At 43.3% G+C, this 24,803-nt stretch overlaps 1 protein-coding gene across 2 annotated transcripts in view; it reads right to left on the bottom strand.

Annotated features, from left to right (window-relative positions):
• Window positions 1–24,803, bottom strand: part of RGPD4 (RANBP2 like and GRIP domain containing 4) — a 64,962-nt gene that overhangs the window by 2,892 nt on the left and 37,267 nt on the right. Inside the window, exons 21-29 of one of the 2 annotated variants that reach the window (XM_054010653.1) lie at window positions 15,905–16,069; window positions 14,456–14,548; window positions 9,664–9,866; window positions 8,237–8,290; window positions 8,047–8,206; window positions 7,378–7,473; window positions 2,778–2,923; window positions 570–843; window positions 108–442 (exon numbers count right to left, since the gene is read on the bottom strand). In XM_054010653.1, the coding sequence (XP_053866628.1) occupies window positions 108–442; window positions 570–843; window positions 2,778–2,923; window positions 7,378–7,473; window positions 8,047–8,206; window positions 8,237–8,290; window positions 9,664–9,866; window positions 14,456–14,548; window positions 15,905–16,069 (1,526 nt within the window). Of the gene's footprint in view, window positions 1–107; window positions 443–569; window positions 844–2,777; window positions 2,924–7,377; window positions 7,474–8,046; window positions 8,291–9,663; window positions 9,867–14,455; window positions 14,549–15,904; window positions 16,070–24,803 lie in introns of both variants that reach the window. The other variant, XM_054010643.1, reaches the window with a different exon arrangement.

Raw genomic sequence — 24,803 nt, 5'->3', positions numbered from 1 at the left:
AATCAAAATCTTTGGTAACCTCCTCACTCCATGTAACAAATGGTCTTTGCTGTAAGAAATGAAAATAGGTTTTATTCTAAGAAAAAAAATCTTCAACTTGCACTTACCTGACACACAAAGTCAGGAACTATTCTGTGAAATATAGAGTTCTTGAATCCAAATCCTTTTTCCCCTGTGCACAGGGCCCTGAAATTTTCAGCAGTTCGAGGAACAATATTTGAAAATAGTTCCATGGTTATGTGTCCTAAAGGTTCGTCGTCAGCAGAAACCTCAAAATACACTACAGGGTTGGTTTCCTTTGACAGTTCTGCTGCCAAGGATACATGTGCTCTCTGAAGTTCTGACAAATTTTGTTGGCATTCTTCAAATCTCCTCTTGAAGGAATCAGCCATTTCTTGGCTTTTAAATCGAACTGCAAGTTGTTCTACTTTTGCTTCGCCATCTGAAATTAAATTCCCAAAGAGATTATCATAGCCTATTCAGCATCAGTTACAGTTTTATTTGTCATATACATGAAGAAAAAAATTTTCAAGCAACCTACACAAAACACGGTATCTTTTCAAACTCACCAGCATAATCTGTGGCAGTCCATACTAACGCATTGTTTGATGTATTCAAGGGCTTTAAATTCATTGTTTTTGTGATTACATGATTTGCACACACTTTGAGAACTTGGTCCCTTCTCATTAAAATTCTGTAATATTTCTTCTGTGTATGGAAGAGAATTTTTATCTCTCCAACTCCACGCTCTTTCCACTGATTGACTTCTCTGTCCCATCGATAGAGTTTTGCCCTCTCTTTGAAGAGAATTTCTTCATCCTCTTCTCCAGATTTCACTTCCACCTAGAAAGCAGCAAAAACAGCATATTCATGCATTTCCTAGACAGTCACAGTCACCAGGAATCTACTAATGCATTAGAGAGAATGGGTAATAGCTTTCTATTATCTTGATTTTACACCCTTCTCTCCCTTTAAAAACTTCCTCCAAAACACACTTTCTATTTGAAATTCTGCATGGGCAGGTCTGTAGCCAGAGGAGATATATTCCCAACTTTGTGGTGAGGTAAGTTTTTGAGATAGGGAGCTGAAAAGTGAGGTTTATTTCACAGTTTAGAAAGTTAACTTTTTATAAAGTCAGCTCTCAAATACTGCTTCACCTAGAAAATTTAAATTTGCTCTAAGAGTCCTTGACATGTTCTGGGGATAGTTTCTGGCACAGAAGTTCTTTTCTACATGTTTGCTGAATGCTTTGGAAGTGGTCCCACCCAAATGTATAAGCTTTGCTAGGATACAAGTGTGCTGGAGGAGTTTGCATTATTTTGTATACAGCATTACATAGCGCTGTGTGTTATTTTTAGTAGTGTGCTATGCTTTCTGCAGACAAGAGAATGATCTCAAAGTACTTGCTTTCTATAACTAGACCACAAACAAGTAGAAGGTGCAGGATTAGTCATGTGCATGAAGGATATGTATTTGCTTTATTTGGCTGTGCATATTTCAAGTTTCTGATCTCTTTACAAATGTTAAAAATGACAATTGTTAGAGTTCTCTTTTGGAACAAATGAAAGCTTGAGAAGATCAGGCAGTATAAACAAGCGAGATGGTGAATGGAGGAAAGGTTGTTTGTGGGAGGACATGTTTAAAAAAAGGAAGGGGAAATAGAAGGGGCAAGGGAGATTAAAAGGAGACACAAGGTGAAAGATGAGTGAGGCTGTGCAGGATTTTAGAGAAATGTTACCATGGATACTGTTACACCATGTCTATAATTAAAGCAAAATCAAGTTTGTCTTTAGAAAAGATTTTAAATACAACCCAAATAGACACCTTATTAACATTTCTAATATGGTTTAAACATCACCAGTTACCAGACTACATTCAGTGTAGATTAAAAAATTGGTGCTAGAATAATCTGAATAATAGTTTTCTCCACTATTCTACCCACCTTCCACTATAGGACTACTACGTCCTGCCAACTCTTGAACATCTTTCATTTGCCTACTGTGCTATTCATCTTCAGATTAATTTAGCTCTGATTGTGCTATTAATTCCTTATTGCTCAGTGGTCCTGTCAAGTTTTCACCCAGATTTAGAGGGGGGAGAACAGAATACATGGTGTAGTATAACAGTTTTATTATTAGCAAGAGTTTTGGATGGCTGCATCACTAATAAGTGGTAAAGCCATAAGCGAGTTCTACAGGTCAAAGCAGCACTCTAACAAGTGTATTCCAATCATTTATTTTGAATACGCCACATATTTCACAGAATAATCTTGAACCATCTGAGCTCTTAAAAGAGTTACTGGTAGTATTGTGCATTTTTGCACACAAACTCTAGGTCCCTTGTATAAGTCAAGCTGTACAGGCTTCAAAGTAGTTAAAGTAATTTCAGAAGCTTTAAAAATATATGCCTAAGGCAGCTTTTCCATACAATGTTGCAATTTGAACAGGGTTATTAGAATCATGTGTTTCACCCTAGTGAAAACCAGGGAGACTCCCTAAAAATGTTTAGCTCTGAGAGTATCTAATACCGTGTAGCCTATTTTTTCCTCTGGTGGTGAATTGATATTTGTGCATCTGGGGCTTCAGAAAAGCAAAAATTATTATTTTTTAGAAGCAGCAGATGTTGACATCCAAGTTGAATGAAATGCAAAGCCTGCTAAAGTGGGGCTAATTTAGAGTTATAGAATACTTTCAGTTTTACTAATCAAAATGTGGTGTTAGTTTCATGGACATGCCTGTTTTAACAGAGTCTCTAAACGATGATCAAAAACATCTCACCTCTGGTAAGGACACTATAGGTTCGAAGTGGATATCATCACTATGTACAACTTCTTCATCACTACCATCTTCATCTTCATCTCCTTTACTGGCTGGCTGTACTCCAAATACAGCTGCTCCTGTATTTTCCCATTTGAAGTTTTTATCTAGTTTTGAAAAGAGTTTAAAGTTTCAGATATCTTTCCAGACACTCCAATAAACACTTTTGTATTATATACAAAGTTTCTTAATTTTCATAAACAATACCATTTCTAGAAAGAGACATTTCGTTTACATGCATCTGTTGCTTACAATTTAGTACCTTATGAACTAGGGTGACCAGATTGCAAGAGTGAAATGTCAGGACACATTGGGCGAGCGCGTGGTGGGGGGTGGGGGAAGAGGAGGAGGAGAGAGAGAGGACGACGACAGACACAGGTACACAGAGCCATGAGAGGGGGCCCTAGGAAGCTGCGAGAGGGGTTGTACGGCCCCTGCTGCAGTCCGCACCACAAGCCACAGGGCAAGGACACCTATTGAATTCAATGAGAATTTTGCATGTGAATTGATGTACCTAGTTCTGAGATTATAAAGCCAGAAGGGATCTGGGGATCACCTGGTCTCACCGCCTGTATAGCACAGACATAGAACTTTCCCAAAATAATTCCTAGAGGATAGCTTTTAGAAAAAGCTTTTAGAAAAACACCATGACCCTTAGTATATTGTTAATTACTCTCACCATTGAAAAGGTATGCCTTATATCCAGTCTGAATTTGTCTAGCTGCAACTTCCAATTGTTGGTTCATGCTCTACCTTTCTCTGCTAGACTGAAGTGCCCATTATTAACTATTTGTTCCCCATGTAGATACTTACAGTCTATAACCAAGTCACTTCTTAACCTTCTTTTTGTTAAGCTAAATAGATTGAGGTCCTTGAGTCGATCACTATAAGGCATGTTTTATAATCCGTTAATCAGTCTTGTGACTCTTCTCTGAACACTCTCCAATTTATCAATATCCTTCTTAAATTGTGCACACCAGAACTGGACATAATATTCCAGCAGTAGTTGCACCAGTGCCAAATAGAGAGATAAAATAACCTCTCTACTCCTGCTTGAGATTCCACTATTTAGGCATCTGGTCACCCTATTTCTGTATGCATTTCCCTAGGTTTTTTGTAAAAATCAAAACTGAACTGCCCCAGAAATTCTGTCATGTGGAATCATCGTGAAACTCACATGGCTCCAACCCTGCCGATGAACCTTTAGATCCACTGCACAGACTTCTGCCATTTGAGCTAATGGAGTAAATGATGGCAGAGGCAGTAGGTTGTCATCCTATATGTGATAGATCAGTTCTATGGGGGATGCGATACTTTTTTTGCCACTGGGTTTCACAGATATCTGCTGACAGAAGAGGAACTGTGAAACTCAGGAATCCTGGGTCTATTCCAGGCTCCTGAACAGAGTGGTCTCTAGTAGTCAAAGACCCTTCTTCCCCATCCCCTCCAGTCTATGTCTATCCTATTGCTGTCTAACTCGCTCCAGCTCCTCATCTGATTTCAACTGCCCCCCACTTCCGCTCTGGATTCCTTGTCCCAGTTTCCTGGTCCTGTCTCACTCTCCTCTCTCCCTGCCCCCATCCCTCAGATGGGATGTTCGTTCCGGACTGGCAAAATTATAAGGCTTCCCAACATTTCAACACTTCCCAGTCTAAATTTTCGGTTGCTTAACTGTAGGCTAGCTCTGCCTACAACAAAGCATATTCAGAACCTCTGATTAAAAGGGATAATAAGTGTAGCAACCTCCATCATAGCTAGTCACCAAAGATTGAACCCGAGCCATCCAGACTTAAAAGCATGAGCTTCTACTACTTGAGTTCAAGATATAACTCCCTTAGCTGGTAGCTATACAGTTATCCTCTAAAAATCCACCAGAGGAGGGCACAAAACACATGTTGGACAGTGAATTACAAAAGTGCCAAATATTATTAGACTGGCAATACTTTTCACAATGAACATCAGCGGGGGATAAACTGGGAGTTTAAGAATATTTGGAAAACAATTTTAGAATAACATTCAGTGTTGTGGTTTAAAAGAAAAAAAAACCTGTTAGAACTCATAACTTAATAGCATTCAGTGTTTGGAGAAAAAAAAAAAAAAAAAAACTTCTAGGAGCTATGGGATACAAGTTAAGAATGTTGAAACAGGAAGATGTTATGCTTAGTTACCACTTGGGCCAGGCGGCGTGCTATGTAATACTTGCAAGATTTCACTGTAATATTTTACAATATATAGCAGCGCAATGCTGATATTGTTGAGCAATTCATGCTGATTTTATTTCAGCCCACATCTTAATAGTTTTGAATACTGTAGATCACAATTTTCAGCTCAGTTGGTCTGAACATGCAGAGCTTTAAAATTGTTATGCTCTAAACTACAATTTTATAAACCTGCATGTCAGAGAACTGTGTGCCACTACTACTAGACAGTGGCACAAGGCAATTCAGTGTGAATCACAGAAATATAGGACCGGAAGGGACATCAACAGGTCATCTAGTCAAACCCCTGCACTGAGGCAGGACTGAGTAATAACAACTAGACCATCCTTGACAGGTATTTGTCTAACCTCTTAAAAAACTCCAATGACTGCTATTCCATAACCTCTCTAGGTAATTTGTCCAGTGCTTAACTTCCTTTACAGTTAGGAAGTTTTTCCTAATGTCTAACCTAAATCTCCCTTGCTACAATTTAAGCCCATTGCTTCTTTTTCCTGCATGTCCTGAGTGGGACGGGGGTGAGTCTAGGCAGTGCGATTGGGGGGAGGGAGGTCGAGGGAGTCGGTGGGTGTGTGGGGATGGACCGGGGGAAGTAGGGTGGACGAACTGAGGGGGACAGGACTGGGGGAGTTGGGGTGGGGCTGAGGGGAGCATGAATGGGACAGGTAGAGAGAGATGTGTAGAGTGGGGCGGGGGAGACAATGGGGCTGAGTTGGGGAGGGTCAGGGGGTTGGGAAGAGGGACAGGGTCTGGAGGGGATGAGAGAGAGGGGAACAGGACTGGAATGGGGGGGAAGTTGAGGGGGTGGGACAGTAGGGGGAGCGATAGGGGTGGGATGACGGGGGAGGCTGAAGAAGAGATTTGGGGTAGGACAAGGCTGAGGGCAGTGGGTTGGGGGAAGCAGGGGGACTGTGGGGAAGGCTGTTGGAATGGGGGCAGGGACTGAGGGCAGTGGGTTTGGGGTGGGAGGTACAGGGGGGGACTGCGGGAGAGGCTGAGGGAACAGGGTCAGGGTGGGGGCTGAGGGCAGTGGGTCGGGTCTACACTGGCACCTCTCAGCATTGCTGTGCTGGGCGGCAGACCTGCACCAGCGCTACCCTGGCGATGGAAGAGTCCTCAGTTGAAATGCAGACTTCATGACACAGACCCTCCTCATCACTTCAAACCTGGCGCTGCTCTGGTCAGTCGCTAGGCTCTTGTCACTTTCAAACCCATGCAGGGTATCTGGCACTTTTTCAGTTCTCAGGTTAAGAAAAGCCTCTGCATTTTGTGAGGGTTTCAGCATTCACTTTCCTACTTGACAAACTGTCTGCCTGACACATTGCTCCCAGGGCATTCATCTTTATTCGTTATCGGCAGGTCCATTAGATTAACGAGCAACATAGGGGGAAGCAACACAATGGTGTCATGGATTTTTAATTTTTCAAACCACTTTGGCCTCAACAGGGATAACAGCAAATCTGGACAGAGCAGATGGGTGTCAGGATGGGTTAGGGTATTTATTTATTTATTTTTAAGTGAAAATGTTTGGGTCTGAGCAAAGGCTGCAAACTTCCCTTTGGAAACCTCTACTGATCTTTTGCCCCAGGGGCTAACAACAGCCTGGAATCCGGGACAGATTTCCACATCCATGCAGGGTGAGATGGTTGGGGGGGGGGGGGGGGGGGAAGAGAGGGACTGTGGAGGAGGCAGAGGGAACAGGGTCAGGGGGGGCTGAGGGCAGTGGATTGAGGGTGGGGGGCACAGGGGGCACACTGCGGGGGAGGCTGAGGGAACAGGGTCAGGGTGGGGGCTGAGGGCAGTGGGTCTGAGGGGAGGGGTTATCTGGAGCGGCTCCCAGGAAGCATCCAGCACGCAGGTCCCTCCCAGTTTCTCTGGCTCCTTCCTAGGGTAGGGTTGGGTCGAGGGGAGGGGGCTCTCTGCCCAGCCCCCACTGCCTGTTGCCGGAGTCTACAAGCCCCGCCCCGCTGCAGCACACAGGGGAGTGAGACCTCCTCGCTGCCTCTCTGTGTGCCCGGTGTAGGGGCAGGGCTGTACTCTGCAGGCTCCTGCCGGCCGGGCGGCAGGCCCCATGGGCTGGTGCCGCCGCGCCGGGAGCTGCGCGCTGCCCCAGGGAGGAACGGTGAGTGGCGCCGGCAGTGCCGGCTTGCCGCGGTCCCCCTCATATAGGGTGACCAGACGTCCCGATCAATGTAACGTCAGGACGCAGGACAAGTCCCCTAATATCGGGACATCTGGTCACCCTATTATGAACTAGTAGAGATTCAATGCACATAAATACTTGGCATAAAGTTACATCAAAAGTAATTCCAGTGTGAGTTTATCATCAAAAGTTTGTATCTGACCTTTAGAACCAAAAGCAAAATCCCCAGAATTTGAAGCCAGATCTGCAAATGACAAGCCAGAAGTAGTGTCAAATCCAAATGCGACTGTTCTGCTTCCTATCACAATGAGAGAAAGGTGTAAGAGAAAAGAGCATGGCAAGGATGACTTTCCCCACTGCATACTCATAACTTTATAACTGTACATAACACCAAGATCCAGAAAGTGGCTAATATAGCTATAAATCCAGGGATTACAGCAAATGTATATCTCCTCTTCTTTTTCACATGAATGCCAATGTATAGGGACACTCCAAAGTGACAAGTGGCTCCTTAAACATTTATCCTAATAAAAGAATAATATATTGGTTCTTTTGGGCCCCCATAGAACAATTTACGTGACAAATTACCACCCTTTCTTTGCAAAACTGCAGAGCCTTAATTACTACTAACTTTGCCACACCCCCTAATTTGTACACAATGGACAATTAGTCAATGTTTAATAGCAGCATGCAGTAGTGTTGGCTCTCATAATAGTAGAATTACCTTTGATGCACATGTTCATTTTTCATTTATTCCTTTGATCAGTACAATGATTACAAGTAGCTAAGCAGAATTAGTACCATTCTAAATCAATCTTGTTTACATACACTTCGCAGAGAGATGTGACTTTAAGCCCCAAAAGTACATTACCTTGGTTTGTGGACTCTGTTAAATTTGGATCATTTTCTTTTTTAGTTGACAAATCAACAGGTTTGTCATCAGTTCCTAACAAAGTCTGTGATGTGGGGGTGGATTCTGTGGTCGAGTCTGGTTCTTCACATTTAGTGGTTGATGGAAGAGATACTTCAGCCTCACTGGTTGATGGAAGAGATACTTCAGCCTCACTGGTACAGACTATATCAGTTGAACTGGTAACTTCATTTTCCAAAAACTCCTAAAAAAGAAAACGTGTTTCCAATAAATGCCTTAAAAGAGCGAAGTATTCAGAACATTTAGAAAACACCTGCTTAAATGCTTTTGAAAGCTGCCAGAATAGCAGCATTAGATAATGGATTCTCCTCTCCCCTACCCCCGAACAGGAACACTGCAGAAAGGTGGGAGTGTCAGAAAACTATATAAAAGCTAGCACACTGATTTTCAAAGCTAAAGCACCTATAGCTCCTACTGACCTCAATGGGGTTTGTGGGTAATCAACATCTTTGGGAAAAAATAAGGCCATAAATGCTCATGGGATTAGAAGGAAGAGGGGCAAGGAACAAGATTGCAACCCAACATCTCTGCTGCTTATAAAATGTTTATTTTCCCCCCCAAGTCGAAAAGTTTTTGGGATCCAGGGCCCACCCTTTGACACTAACAAATATACCAAGTAACAATATTAATAACAATTAATAGCCAAGGTGTTTGAACAAGGTTACAGACTTCTAAAGATTTCAGAAATAATTTTTTGTTAATGTAATGAACTTAACATTTAAATCACTTAACACTACTGATTAACTTGGCAAAGTGTCCTTATGTTCACATTCTTAAAAAAATACTGTTAGATCATTTACTTTTTCTGAATCTTTGAAATTAGTTCTTGCACACTCAAAAGGTATGAAGTGCTTAGGATTTGACCCTATTGTGGACAGAGAATGGGGAAAAAAGTAGTCTGGACAGAAGAATGAACATGAGGCTAGGAGACACAAGGTCTAAGTTCTAGTTCCAGGTCTGCCATGGACAAATCAAACAGTTCTTCCTGTGAAATCCTCAGTTCTATAAAATGTCAACCACACTAAGTTTACAGGGAGTTTGAGGATTAGTGATTTTGTGACTTTGAAAATATGAAGTGGTAGAGTGCTTAGAAATCCTCTCTCTCTCACACACACACACACACTTTATTTTAAATACATCTTATTGTGCACAAATTAATTTTTTAATTCTGCAATTTAAGCTTTTTAAAAAATGGTCTCTACAAACAGCTTCAAAAATTTTGTCTGAGATTAGATTTGTTATTTGCTTTAAAAAAAAATCTCAAGGGAAACCTGAGGATACTAACCCACTGGGACTGAAATGGAAAGGAAATGTTTCATAAATGATCCCAAAATTTCAGATGGCTCTACCACAGATTTGATTGGCACCCTACTTAGCTTATTTCAGTACAGGGGAAACTATTTTGCTCTTACTTCTTAGCGTACACCAGACATTTGATTGTAAAAAGCTAAAATTACTTCAATAAATGTACAGGGTATTCATAATGCTATTTCAGTGTTAAGAGTTAGTGCCACCAAAATGAATTAGAAAAGTCATGCTTTGAGTTTTAGTTCCTACTTTGGCTTCTTGAACTTTTTTAAGTTCTGTCTGAAAGTCTTCCAGATTGTCATTGTCCTCATCAGTATCACTACCAACACCACAGAAAAACGTAGAAGGAAGCTTTAGAGTCTCTGCTTTAGCCTTTTCTTCAGGAGTTGGTTTCTTTTCCCAAACAATAACACACTCTCTCTCATTCTCTGGTTCAGTTTCTCCCATGATACCTAGAGAGACAGCACATCAGAAGTTACTGAAAAGTAGCAAACAGAGCCGAGTTCTGAAGCAAAGTTTCTGGGACACAGAGTATGAGTAATCAGTCAATTCCTACTTTAAGTATCACAAAAAGGAGGTTTGGATAAATAATTTTTTTATTTCTATTTTAACTTTTACAAATTGCACATCAGATTTTCTTGCTTTATTTAACTCTAGTAACTTGAGCCAATTGGAAATAATACTCCACCGATTTTAGAGCCCTCATTTGGTAGTAGAAGCTTTTCATTTAATTGGAACATAAAAGATGGTAAATTTGCAATTACTTTGCCAGCAGCCAATTTGAGTAGTTTGGCTCGGGAAGAATCTTCACAAAAAGGCTTGTCTGATATACCCTCTCTTCCTAATGCCCAAACCCCTTCCACCTCCTACCTCAAGAAAAAAACCTCATACACCTAGATGTTATAATGGGTTTTAAAAACAAGTTTCCAAATTATACTGCCAGAACCAAGTAATAAGCAGGGCAAAATAAATCCAAACAAGATGCGTGCCAATTGGATGCTGAAGTTTTCTACAAAAATGACATTTCTTGCCCTTACTTTTGGTACCACTAACTTTCAGATCATTAATTTACACACTCATTTGTGCCTACAGATCAAGTCTATTAATGAAAGGTGCCATATAATTTTGGAACTGAAGCTATTAACTTCAAGGCTATGATTTCTCTGTTCTGATTGAATCCCTCAAAGTTCGGTTATAAAAATTTGGTGGAGAGATGGAAGCCTCGAGATGGGAAGGAACATGATGGTATGTCCTGTCAGCTTGTTTTGATATAGCTGAAATGGATGCTGGTGTGTGCCTCAGGTCCTTCGTGAGTTCCAGTTGTCCATTATTTAGTGATGGGGGGCCTGCAGTGTGTGGAAGGGTGTAAGGTGTCCAGGAGTTTGTGGTTTCTCCTTTTACCGCTTTCTGTGGTATGTCCTGGATCATCTTTGCCATTCACCTAATGATATCTTAGAACACTTTGAAGTCATCCACCAAGGCAGGCAAAGGGGAGTCACTGCCTCATCAAGGGAGAATGAGATCATCACACCAAGGACCAGTTCTTCAGCAGGCAGCTGATGCTCTTCTTCACTTTCCTCCTCTTGCCTCTCCTGTAACTGAGTCTGCACTAGCTGGTTTTACTAAGATGCCCTACAGTCTCTCTTTGGGTAAGGGGATTTGGCCCCAGAAACAGTAGAGGATGTAGACTTTCTAGAGTATAGCTGCACACCCCAGGGTGTCCAGTAGGGTCATTAATATTGAGATGGGGGACACATGAGGGTCAGGGGGAAAGTTCCAGGAGGGGTATTCTATACGAGTCCCAAGTATCTTCCCGCTACCTCTCATGGTGTTTTGTCTAGAATCCCTATCCAAGGAGAGGAAGGTGGAAGTGTGCATGATGAGTTGCTGCTGTGTTTACATGATGACAAAAAGGAATATGATTCCTCTAATGGAGGGCTCATTCTATCCAGAGTGCCCTGCCTTTGAAGGGGGAGAGGTGGGTACTGGGTATACCTCTTTAATCTGATGTAATGATAACTCTGGAGAGGTGCTTGGATATCACCATCCTCAAGGAGAGGCGACTTGGTACCAGACCCACAGATCAGTCACTTGGTAGTACAGTGATTGCTTTGGGTATCAACTTAGCTGGTATTGAGGAAAATTGTTCAGAGGTGCCTCTCAGAAGTGGCTGGAACAAGTCTTCAGGAACTGAGGCATTGGGTACCGACATACCCAGTGCTGAGAGAAATGCGGTCCACCGACTTAGTGGATAAAAACTGCTCTCCTGTTACAGAGGCACCTGAAGAGGGCTTGTCAGGTTTTTGACCTGTAGGAAGTTGAGTTCAAAATGTCATAAGTTTGGTGGCTCTTGTGTATTAGCTTATTAGGCATCAGAGAAGGTAATTTGTGCCTTGTTCCTCACTGGAGCAGCACTCCTTTCTGCCCATTAGTGATGTCAATGCCAGAATGGTGGCAATTGACTGGAGCCTCTTAGATGAGGCCAAAGAGCTAGGGGTGGAATCTCTGCTCACAGGAAATCGAGAGGGACAGACTAGATGAATAGTTCTCAACCTTTTAGGGCTCAGGACCATCTGTAAACCTTGATGGCCTGTCATGACCCACAGGAGTCCATCGGGGAGGGGGAGGACATGCAGGATGCTCAGAGCGAAGATTCCAGATGCTCTAGCCAGATATGGACAGGTGTGGAACACCGTCTTCTCCCCCCCACCCCGCACCAGCAGCTGGGGGAGGGACGTGAGCGGAGACATCCTCCAAAAATACACAGCCATGCCAGGAGGCAGAAGGTAAAGTGTGGAGGGGATCAGGGGCCTGGAGACAAGATGGGGAGATTACGGAACCAGAGGGGGTAGTGAGGAAGGAGATGGGGATTCAGGGAGGAGGCAGGGGAAAGAATTGGGGGCACAGGAGCCTGGGGGAGGGGTAGCAAACCAATAGATCCCAAAATATCACAACCCACCCCCATGTCCTGGGGCGGGGGGGGAGGGAAGGAGAGGGAAGAGGGTAAAGGGGATTTGAAATTCTGCGGGCAAAATGAGGAGTCTGGGGAACAGAATGGCCTAGAGGTGCAGTGGGGAAACATCTGGGGACCAGGACTGATGGGGGAGTACCTGGCTGTGGGGTGGGGAATTGATGTCTGGGAGGGGGTTCCTTAGAGAATATGACACCAACTACATCCTCTTGGCTTCTGTCCTGCGGGGCAGGCTGGGCTCACCTCCCACTGAGGTTGCAATACTCAGTGACGGTTGCATCTCAGTGGCTCACCAGACCAAATTTGAGAGAGTTGTTGCTGCAACGTGATGCATGGGGATACTGCGTGACTCACTCAAATGTTGCCCAGCTGGCCCCCCCATTGTCATGGTGGAAGGGTAGCTGGGTCAAACTTGAGCAGCACTATGACTCAGTGCATCATTGCAGCACCTAGAATGGGGAGCTGAGCCCAGCCAGCATTGTGGCCCTTTGATGCATTCTGGCAACCCAATTTTGGGTCGCGATCCACAGGTTGAGAAACTCTGGACTAGATATGGAGATATACCTATCTAATAGAACTGAAAGGGACCCTGAAAGGTCATCTAGTTCAGCCCCCTGCCTTCACTAGACGGACCAAGTACTGATTTTGCCCCAGATCCCTAAATGGCCTCAAGGATTGAGCTCACAACCTTGGGTTTAGCAGGCCAATGCTCAAACCACTGAGCTATCCCTCCCCCGCCACTGGTCTAGTGCCCTCTATTAGAGTGTCCTCTCCAAGAAAGCTTGCATTGAGCTCTCATGGAGGAAGAGCTTCAGATGGTCTTCTCTAGATTTCTGAGTGCACCTGGAGAATGAGCGACCACTTAGGAATGTGTCCTTCTAGTCTGAGTAGACATCAGGAGTCGCCATCCTCAACAGGTGTCACACCTTCACATGAAGAACGGGTCTTGAATTTCAAATTTAGCTTCTGCTATGGTGCTAGGGCCCTGTATAGGGGAGGAAGACTGTCTATTGTAACAAACTTAAGTGCAAATTATTTTGGGGGGCTTTTCTGCCAGTGGGCAGATACTAACGAACCCCAAACCAACTAATTAGGTAACAGTAGCACAGTGTGCAAAGAAGAAGGTTGCCACTGCAGGGGTTCCATCCCACTGCCACAGATGTTAAGGAATGGATAGCTAGTTGGACCTGCTTCAACCTTTACGTCCTCAGGTGGCGCTGGGGTAGGGCAAGAAGACATCTAGGGCACAGGTGCAGCCCAAATACACACCGCTGGCCACACGAAGAATGGAATCCATGTGAACAGTCACTGGAAGACTAGGGAGAATTTACTTCCTTAGAAGCTTACCTTCCTTACTTTGTAACCCTAAGGATGAAAATATTACTGCTGAGATTGCAAAGTTTAAAATTTATTCAGAGAAGTTATTGAGATTTACAGGAAGAAACTTCTGCTGGTTTCTGACAGATAGTACCGTTAAGACAACCTGGAGAAAAAAATGCTCCACCAGCTTTATAGTGTGTAGTTCTAAAGCCTCAAGGGCTTAGTGTTCATTTTTATTATATTCCAGAGAACAGCTGTTTCTATTAGAAACCGGAAGCCTATGCAATTCTAAATAGAATAACTTCTTTAATGTTTCAATCATTATGGAATTTTGAGTATGTCAGTGTATTCCATTCTGCCATAAATTTAGTAAGTACAATGTAGGTCCTGATAAGTTATTCCTGTGTACAAATTTGCCTAAATATACATATACATATCAATTACATACCATAGTTTGCATAAAAAGTTCAATACCAGGATAATTAAAGAAACTGCTATAACTTGTGCCCAATTTTAGGTTGCTCTTCTAGACTTCGTATCTTAAATTATTTTTGGAAGTGAAGTGCGTGTTGTATCTATCTATCACCTTCCACAAAGGTGCAACACTGATGGAATACAAGGTATGGCAGCTTTTAAGATTTGATTACTCTAATATTTAGACATGAAAAAGCAGTGTTAAGAGGTTGTAAGTTAAGCAGCAGTTTAGAGTTACACTTTCAAATCAGAGGGTGTAGCTGAAAATTCTGTTACCTTGCACAGGATCTTTTGATGTTTTATGCTCTTTAGGATCATCAGGATATAGCTTTCCATTAAGTTTCTTAACAGCCATTTCATAATCTTCATCTTAAAGATACAAAATTGAAGAGTCAGTGATTTCACACCACTTACCCTCTGGGAACCATCAATTCTAGTTACCCTATCCAGACTTGCAAGTCACTCAGGTTAGGGAATCATGAGCTGCGTATTCACGTTAGCTTCTAATTTTTAGGAAGGGAACAGCCAAACAGGAAAAATTTAATCTAAATATTTCTTGTTGTGTACATATTTGTTGATGTAGTTAAATGTTGAAACCCTCCTTCAATATAGACAGTTCTGATTTTGGGGCAAATTCAGTCTATGTTTCATGATGCCCAAAATAATTTCATATCAAGTAGCTTCACAGCAGGATTAAGAGATGAACAAGGAAAAAATTACACATACACAGCTGTTAATTAGCAAAATTGGATAAGGAATCAGAAAGGAAATGGATATTTAAATGTGTTGATTTATAAATATGCTACAAAGTCTTTATGAAGTATGTATTTCTCAGGGCAAACTTTTGTTAAGTTAGACAATCACAGTCCTCAACAGCAACCAGATTAATAAATGTACTGAAACATTTAGCATCTTAACATTCGGATTTTCAGAAAATTAGTTATTTTTAAAAAGCCATTTACTTTAAGAGGATGTTGGAGGACCCCTTCTGTTACTTTTCCATAACATTTTTTTTAAAGTTTTGGGATACAAAAGGCATGTGTTCATAATTTCATGTTTTCCCAGAACTGCCTCCCAAATAGGGAGGTCAGAAGAAGAGCAGAAGACATTTAATTTGTGGTTCCATTAGTCTATCCAGCCAATTGAGATTCAGCAAGATAGGGGCCATTCTTGGTGCTTCTGGTGTCAGACCCATGAGGTCCTGAGAATACTCCACTGAATCCCCTTTTATCGTTCCAAGAGTTAGATTAATTGTATGGCTGAGTTGAGCTACACTACAGTAATGTGACGATCTCATTACACAATCTCTGGCCACAAGAGATGGGAGCACTGTCTTCAGAACAGGGCAGTGTTTCTCAAACAGTGGTTCGCCGCTGCAAGCCAATGGGAGCTGCTGGAAGCAGCGCGGGCCGAGGGACGTACTGGCCGCCGCTTCCAGCGGCTCCCATTGGCCTGCAGCAGCGAACCGCGCCAGTGGGAGCCGTGATCAGCTGGACCTGTGGACGGGACAGGTAAACAAACCGGCCCGGCCTGCCAGGGGCTTTCCCTACACAAGCGGTGACCCTAGGGTGAGAAACACTGGAATAGGGATAATGCTTCCTCAGAGCACAAGAGACCTGCCCTGCCCCCACCCCCAAAAGGTAAATTTCTATTAGTCGGGCCCAAGTATACTACTGTTGCTCCACAGTTAACCCAGAGTGGATGAACAAATTTCCAGCCCCTTACCATCATCCTCTTCACTTAAATAGCCAGGCTTATTCTTGTAGCAGAAGAATGTTGAAGGTAGTTTAAGAGAGTCAGCAAGAGCTCTTTGTCCAGGGGTAGGTGTTAGCTCATAAACAATGAGTACATCAGAGGGAAGTTCTACATCGGTTTCCTTTTTCCTCTCAACTGTTACAAAACCAAAAAGATTAACAGGATCAAAATGAAGATGCTTGAGAACAAATCTGAAAATAGCCTCTACAGCTAAAGTCATTCTGAAGACAAAGTTAGACAACACATGTAAGCTGCAAATATACATAGCCACAAGAAACTAAGCATTAAAATTATGACAGAACACTAAGAGAAAGGGATTTAGTATGAAGAAAGAAATGTGTCCTTCCAACATCAACACACACTAGTAAATACTTAGGTGTCACACCATGCTTTTCACTAGGCATAAAGCTAGGGTTGCCAACTTTCTAACAGCAGAAAACCAAACAACCTTGCCCCGTCCGCTGCCCATTCTCCAAGGTCCCACCCCCCCTCACTTCATCCCCCCTCCCTCCCTCGCTCTCCCCCCACCCTCACTCACTAGCTCATTTTCACTGGGCCGGTGAAGGAAGATGGGGTGCAGGAGGGGATGAGGGGTTAGGCTGGGGTGTAAGCTCTGGGGTTCGGCCAGGGATGAGGGGTTTGGGGTGCAGGAGGGGGCTCCAGGCCAGAGGTGTGGGAGGAGGTATAGGCTCTGGGCTGGGGGTATGGGCTCTGGGCCTGGATGAGGAGTTTGTAGTTCAGGATGGGGCTCCAGGCTGGGACCGAAGGATTTGGAGTACGTAAGGGCCTCTGGGCTGGGGTGCGGGAGGGAGCACAAGCTCCAGCTGGGGGTGCAGGCTCTGGGCTGGGGGGTTCAGAGTGCAGGAGGAGGCTCCAGACTGGGGCAGGGGGTTGAGGTGTGGTAGGGGGTGCGGGCTCCAGGAGAGAGTTCAGTTGCGGAAAGGGGCTCAGGGCTGGGGTGCGGGCTCCGGGAGGGAGTTTGGGTGCGGAAGGGGGCTCACGGTTGGGGCAGAGGGTTGGGGTGCGGGCTCCGGGAGGGAGTTCGGGTGCGGGAGGGGGCTGGGGTGCAGGAGGGAGCTCAGGGCACTTACCTTGGGTGGCTCCCCAGAAGCTCCCTCTGACTCCTAGATGGAGGCGTGGCCAGGCCAATGGGAGCTGCGGGGACAGTGCGCCGAGCCCCCATGGCCACCCCTAGGCCTAGGAGCCGAACATGCCGGCAGCTTCCCAAGAGCTGCACAGAGCTGGGTAGGGAGCCTGCCTGCGTTACCAACTGGACTTAACAGCAGTGCTGACCAGAGCCACCAAGGTCCCTTTTCGAGTGGGTGTTCCAGTCGAAAACTGGACACCTGGCAAGCCTTTATAAAGCATGCTTCAGTCTTCAGAGTCCTTACTTCTGTTTATTTTCATCACACAACTTAAGTTAGACCCAACTGCTGCATGCATTTTAATTTTTAAATTCAGAAAGTTATTTAAATAGTAAAGTGTAGGTACTTTTGGCAAAATGAGTACTATGAATTAGAGCAGGGGTCGGCAATGTCTGGCACCCTGGCAGGCCGGGCCAGTTTTATTTACCTGCTGACGCGGCAGGTTCGGCCGATCGCGGCCCCCACTGGCTTTGGTTCGCCGTCCCGGGCCAATGGGGGCGGCGAGAAGCCGCGGCCAGCACATCGCTCGCCCGCACCGCTTCTCGCCGCCCCCATTGGCCCGGGACGGCGAACCGCGGCCAGTGGGGGCCGCGATCGGCCGAACCTGCCGTGTCAGCAGGTAAATAAAACTGGCCCGGCCCGCCAGGGTGATTACCCCGGCGAGCCGCGTGCCGAACGTTGCCGACCCCTGAATTAGAGCAATGGAGCATAATTTTATTAAAATTTACTTTTAAAGATGCAATGTAGAGACTGAGAACTAAATTGAATGCCAAATTTTATCTACTATTCTCTTGCACTTTTGCAAGTGTAACTACCCAACTGATTTTTCTCTTGTGCCAGAAGCACATTAAAGTAACAATCCTGCAACCGGAATTGCACAGGTGGCCCACAGGCACATTCAGAGCCCCACCAGATTCCGTCCACACAGATCCAATTATATGATTGAGACCTAAATTTACTGACAAAAACTTGAACTTGTCTACAAGGAAGTGTTGCCAGATGAATTAAAAGTCTCTCCAAATGGGATTTAATTCCTGAAAAACCTCAAGCAGGAGCTCAATATTTTACATATTAGACTTTCTATATTAAAAAACTAGGCTTCTTGTTAGCTACTCCATCGATAGATTTGATGGAGTAATAAGGCGGGCTATGCAACCAATACGTGCAAATTTCAAGTTAAAATTATTCTTATTCCCCTTCTCTGTTTGGAAGAACAGGATCATATTAAGCATACAACTTTAATAAGTACTGATTTTCAGCCCATTTTAATTAACTATTTTCTCCAGCTACAATGACTGCCACATCTACCTTCGTCCACCCCCATCTTTTCTGGGCATCCCTTTGATTTTACTTCTACCCCCTCCCCAACATTTGTACTACCAAACCTGCCCATTCTGCTTTTACTAAGAAAGCACTGGTTAAGAGAATGTGGCAGCTGACTGTTAGCTATTCATTGTTGCAACTTTTATTGCTTTAGGAATCAGAAAATCAGAAAATCTGCTACCATGCTACAACAGAGACAAACTTGAATCAAGATTGTTGGCAGTGAATACTTTCCGTAAGAAAGGGTTTAAGCCCAGCTTGTGTGTACTTTTGCCTAGGTAAATAAAAATGGCTAAAACCCAGGCCTGAAGTAAGTAAGTGGGAGTTCTGATGTTGACCTGAGAGCCAGGATTTCATCTAACATCTTTAAAGAAGTTTAGAAGCTTCTTCCTGGTCCTTTAACTTTTAGAATTACGTTTTTCACCAATTCTTCTTTTCCTGCTTGTGTAGTTTAAGGTCTACTGTTCACAAAAGAAATTGGGTCACATTGGGAAATACATCTAAGTCTGTATAATGTGCCACACCCATGGCTTTTGGCCCCTTGATATGTATGTTGAAGCAACACCGAATTAGTAAGTAAAGCTCCACTAGTACATTGAAATAGAACAATGTCAAATTCATAGAAGTAAACAGATTGAGCCAGCCAAGCTTTATTGGACTTCCAAAAATCTATTTAAACCTTAAAACCAAAACCACAAAACAAGCAGTCAGCAAAAATCTCATTAAAAAACACTCCCTTGTTCTCAATCACAATTATACCCTTTCAGGCTTTTAGATGCTACAGAGATGATGACACCTCAATCCTGAACTGCAACAGTCATTGCTCATCACTGGGACTTGGGCATCCGAGGAATTATCCTGTTTGTCCAGATCTTACTTTACTTCCACTATACTATTAGCACTAGTTTAACACAGCTTCCGAAGAGCAGTGCAGATGAAATCTAAAGAGTAGCTGCTGCTAGACAGTTAAGTTTCCATGTGCTTTATGTGTTCTAAAAAAGGAGAACAGTTTGCATAGCACATCTTTTGAAGATTCCGCCCCCTCCCCCCAAAAAAGAGTAATTAGTTCAAGAATTAAACATCCAGGCTGGGTTTAAAGCCATAGCTGTTGAGATCCAAGTACCAAAAACATCCTACTTTTTAGTTCATGCTCCAACTACTCAAATAGAGCTACACCAAGTTTCATACTTGACATGAAAGTTTCCTCTGAGCAAGCTCACCTCAGGATGTTTCAGCACAAGTGCTCATCAGTCATATCTGGTTAAAACCATGGTTTGTTGTAGGGTTATATTGAGATTAACTCTCAAAAGAGAGAATAGAGAATTTGGTACATATAGCCTTAGAGGTGTGTCCTCAGGAACAAAGCTGAGGTAGAGTGGGAAAGTTCATGCTGCTACTGGCCATGCTGCACCTATTCAATGGCTAGCTATAGGATTTTAGTTCCAATGTTGCCAATCCAGCATCTTTCATGAGCACCAAGCTTCCAGTAAACCATCATTAAATCTAACATGCAGAAAACATACATTACTTCCATGCAATAAAGCAAGTAATGAAATAAGTTCAAGGTACACAGTAGTGTACTAAACAGAAAAGTCTATTCAGATTAAGCAAGGTGGTGGCCAAAATCATCCAAGAATGAGTCTAATATTTGTTTGACATCATTGCATCATTAGTATTCCAATCCCCACTTCACAAAATGCATGGTTCAAAAGACAAGTTACAAAACGGGTACACCTCTACCCCGATAGAACGCTGTCCTCGGGAGCCAAAAAAATCTTACCGTGCTATAGGTGAAACCGCGTTATATCGAACTTTCTTTGATCTGCCAGAGTGCGCAGCCCCTGGAACACTGCTTTACCACGTTATAACACAAATTCGGATCGCGTTATATCAAGGTAGAGGTGTATTGCAGACAACTGACCTAAAATCTAGCCAGATTTGGTTGTTTTAGAAGAGTCAATTTGTCCTTGTTTCATGTTTTGCTATTAACATTCCAAAATCTGATTTTCCCATTAATTATATGAATAGACATGGCTGAGCTATTTATAACATTTCCAACATAGCTATAAAACAAATGAGAGAAATTTTATACGCCAATGTTTAATTAACTACCACAAAACCACAGTTAGATTCTGCAGACTGAGCAGATACAAGGAAAATAATTATGATCCATCAATAATGTTCATTCCATAACATTAGAAAAGAGGCATTACTCATCCAAAGCAGCTCTCCATTGCTGTCCTAGCATTTTGCTTTTCTTTTACTTACTGATGTCAAGACTAGTTAGAACTAAGTATCTGCTGGTGTGGACTGCTAGTGTTTGATAGCTGTGAACTGATTTTTGTTCAATGATACTAAAGATTTTGTAGACCTGAAGATTATTTATAAAGAAAACTTAATTACTTTGATATCATTAGGACACGTTACTGAAAGACTCAGAGGCTGGTTTCCAGAGGGCTTATATTAACAAATATCCCTGCTTTGCTCTAAGGGTGATCATTTTGGCAGGGGGGTTAGAACTACTATATTCTGTTAATAGTTAAATTTTTCTAGAGGGTTGCCTTTTTCTGAGGCTGGAAGGAAAGAGCTAGACTTTCTAACTTGTTTCTAAAAAGAAATATCACCATCAGTAATCCTTGACTACATTTTTAATGGGTTGGATTTGAAAGGCAGATTTTAGACGTGTCCTCTATTAATCTTCCCCCCACCCCATCACATCAGTACATCCGAAGGCTCAGCTGTAGTCAAATGTGGATTTTGATATTTTGTATCATCAATTTTTAAAAAAGAATAAAATTCACACCATATTTCCAAGGTCTGTAATGCAGAAGATTGAACTAGATCTTGTAGAGTGGTATAGTCTCTAGCTGTGGAAGTTAAGAACAGTTTGAAACTTCCAAAAATATATGGGTTCTTTGTGTTTTCCATGTAACAATACACCTTAATGGAGCATCACAAAAGTAAATTTTGAGGTAGAAGCTTCATTTTAAGATCAGAGAATATTTTGTGCAACTTAATCCTGTGAATGTGAAATCAGAAAGTATCAGAGGGGTAGCCGTGTTAGTCTGAATCTGTAAAAAGCAACAGAGGGTCCTGTGGCACCTTTGAGACTAACAGAAGTACTGGGAGCATAAGCTTTCGTGGGTAAGAACCTCACTTCTTCAGATGCAAGTCATCTGAAGAAGTGAGGTTCTTACCCACGAAAGCTTATGCTCCCAGTACTTCTGTTAGTCTCAAAGGTGCCACAGGACCCTCTGTTGCTTAAATCAGAAAGTGTTTTCTATTTTAGTTTTTCCTCTTTTACAAACTAATCATATCAAGTTATGGGTACTCAACATTTTAAAATATCAACTGCACTATATATTCATCACTTTTTCCTCTGTAACGGAAGAAGATTAAGATAAAGAACAAATTTAGCCTTAGCCAGGGGAAAGAATCAAGGATATTTACTTTATTTCACAAACAAATGAGACTAACTGAAGGTTTTATATTTAGAATCTGATTAAATTTGGAAGTAGCAATATTGTTCTTTTAACAAATAAAGAGTTAGTATTGGTGGAAGCACGTAATATACCTTTTCAGATTATAATGATGGAAAACACTTTTTGGATGCTATAGGAACTAATATTGTTTGAACAATGAGCAGTATTTGTTTTATGGAGAGAACATTTGACCAAGTTATTCTTAATCTAGGTAGAACTGCATGTATTTAGGTTATACCATGCGTTTGTTGTAAGATCTGGTTATATATATTTCGTACTGAGGACTGTTGCAGCACTCAAGTAATAGACATTCTGTGTATCTTTGTATTTTCTTTTTTTTTAAAAACTTGGACAATGTATACAGATTATCATCTATAGTTATATTATTATTTTAAAGGAAAAAAAAATAAAGGTTCCAAAAGTTCTCACCAACTTGGTTTATTCAGCAAGTAGTCAGCCACCCAACAAAAGCCTATTTTTAAAAGAAATTAGGTGCAGAGCAACTCCTTATGCAGCCACACACTGGGTGAGTAGAGAGCACTGGCCCCCCAATCTGAGAATGTGACTTAATTATGAAAAGGGCAAGAAGTAAAAAATTAGGGGAGTAGTGAGTGAACTTTTGAACAATTCCAGTAGCAGACAGGTGGATTCAATTCAGACACTAGCTGGAAAAACTCAAGAGTTCAGGAGATCTGTTTCTGCCCTCCATTTCACAGATGCTTATTTTTAAGGATATACAGTTCTTACTGGTTAGACCAGAGGTGGGCAAACTACGGCCCGGGACCGTCCTGCCTGGCCCTTGAGCTCCCGGCTGGGGAGGCTTGCCCCCACCCCCTCCCCTGCTGACCCCCCCGCCCCCGCAGCCTCAGCGCAACGGGATGCCAGCGTGGGAGGGGGCTGCAGTGCAGGGGCAGGGGAGAGCAGGAAGGGAGGCTCACCTGCAGGCTCAGGGAAGCTGGTGGGTGGATGGCGTGAGCAAGGCCGGAGGACTCAGGAGGAGCACCGGGCGGCTGCACAGCCAGCCAGAGAGAAGCGGTGGTTTGAAGGGGAATCCGCCGCTTCTCTCTGGCTGCGCGGCTGCCCTGCTCCTCCTGCATCATCCGCCCATGTTCGCAGGGCCGCATTCTGAAAGGGGCTGGGGGGGTTGGATAGGCGGTGGGGTTCCAGGGGGGCTGTCAGGGGGCAAGGGTGTGGATAGGGGTCATAGCAGTCAGGGAGCGGGGGGGAGTCCCAGGTGGGGGCGGTCAGGGGACAAGGAGCAGGGAGGGTTGGATGGGTCAGGGGTTCCGAGGGGGGCCGGAAGTGGGACGGGGCGGATAGGGTTAGGGTTTGGGGAGGCACAGCCTTCCCTACCCGGCCCTCTATACAGTTTTGGAACCCTGATGTGGCCCTCAGGCCAAAAAAAGTTTGCCCACCCCTGAGTTAAGACACTGGGAATGGAACTGAGCCAGTCTGAAACCCTCTTCATAAGGAATTCCAACATCCTGAGCATACTCAGTGAAATTTCTCATACTTCTCCTCATCTTCCTAGGGAAGATTATAGCAAGCAGATCTGGAGTCCCTATGGTAAATCTGAAGCAGTACAAAAACCAAAAGTCTACAAAGTTGAGCACGCCAAGACCACCAGTTGTGTGAATTAAAAAAAACCTAAACTAACAGAGGGCAGGGAGACATTCTTTTGCTATGAGAGGTACAAAGTACTAATTCTAACTACTGCTCTTCAGCATGCATATTAAATTTGTTTAAATTTTCATACCATTATATAGCCAACTGCTTTGCCACAACTGGGCAATTGTCAGTACCAGCTAAAAAGTGATTTCATCACACATTCAGTGCAGTGTGTAAATACCTTTACTATCAGGTTGGAAGGAAGGTGTGCTGGTCCAAAAGGCCATTGGATTAGATTTAAAAAGACTAAAATTAAATCCTAGAAAATAAATTGTGGGTTTAAGTGTTTATTTGGACTTTTAGAGGGGCATAAACATATCTATGTTCTTAGGTGTATGTCTCCAATATCTAGAGATCACAATCAGCTAATAAATATTTGCATTGCCTGCTGTACCTGTTTATCAATCTATCCAATAGATGTAAACAAGCACCAGCTATCAAGTTTTTCCTACCAGAATTCTTTACTACATAGATCAGCATACTTTTCATAATTCTGAAATCCACTTTTAGTCCAAAATTCTGCATTGTCCAATTTTGACTGCAATTTAGTCAAAGTATTTCTATTTAACAAAACTGATTTGACTGCCCCCCCATTCCTTTTTTAAATGCCAATACAATCATATGCTTCATATAGTATGTAGGGCCCTACCAAATTCATGGCCATGAAAACCGCGTCACGGACCGTGAAATCTGGTCTTTTGAGTGCTTTTACCCTATACTATACAGATTTCACAGGGAAGACCAGCGTTTCTCAAATTGGGGGTCCTGACCCAAAAGGGAGTTGCAGGGGGAATCACAAGGTTATTTTAGGGGGGGGGGGGGAGGTCACGGTATTGCCACCCTTACTTCTGCACTGCCTTCAGAGCTGGGCAGCCAGTGAGTGGTGGCTGTTGGCCAGGTGCCCAGCTCTGAAGACAGCGCCCTGCCAGCAGCAGCACAGAAGTAAGGGTGGCAATACCATACCATGCCACCCTTATTTCTGCACTGCTGCTGGCAGGAGATCTGCCTTCAGAGCTGGGTTCCTGACTAGCAGCCACTGCTCTCCAGTTGCCCAGCCCTGAAGGCAGCACCACCACTAGCAGTAGCGCAGAAGTAAGAGTAGCAGTACTGCAAAACCCGCTCCCCCCCCCCCCCCCTCAACAATCTTGCAACTACCCCACAACTCCGGTTTGGGTCAGGATCCCTAAAATTAGAACACTGTGAAATTTCAGATTTAAATAGCTGAAATCATGAAATTTATTATTTTTAAAA

The sequence above is a fragment of the Malaclemys terrapin genome, chromosome 1 (assembly GCF_027887155.1).
Source record: "Malaclemys terrapin pileata isolate rMalTer1 chromosome 1, rMalTer1.hap1, whole genome shotgun sequence".
Classification (NCBI taxonomy): Eukaryota; Metazoa; Chordata; order Testudines; family Emydidae; genus Malaclemys; species Malaclemys terrapin.
Note: the sequence above shows the minus strand (reverse complement) of the source record. Positions and strands in the feature narration are given on the sequence as shown.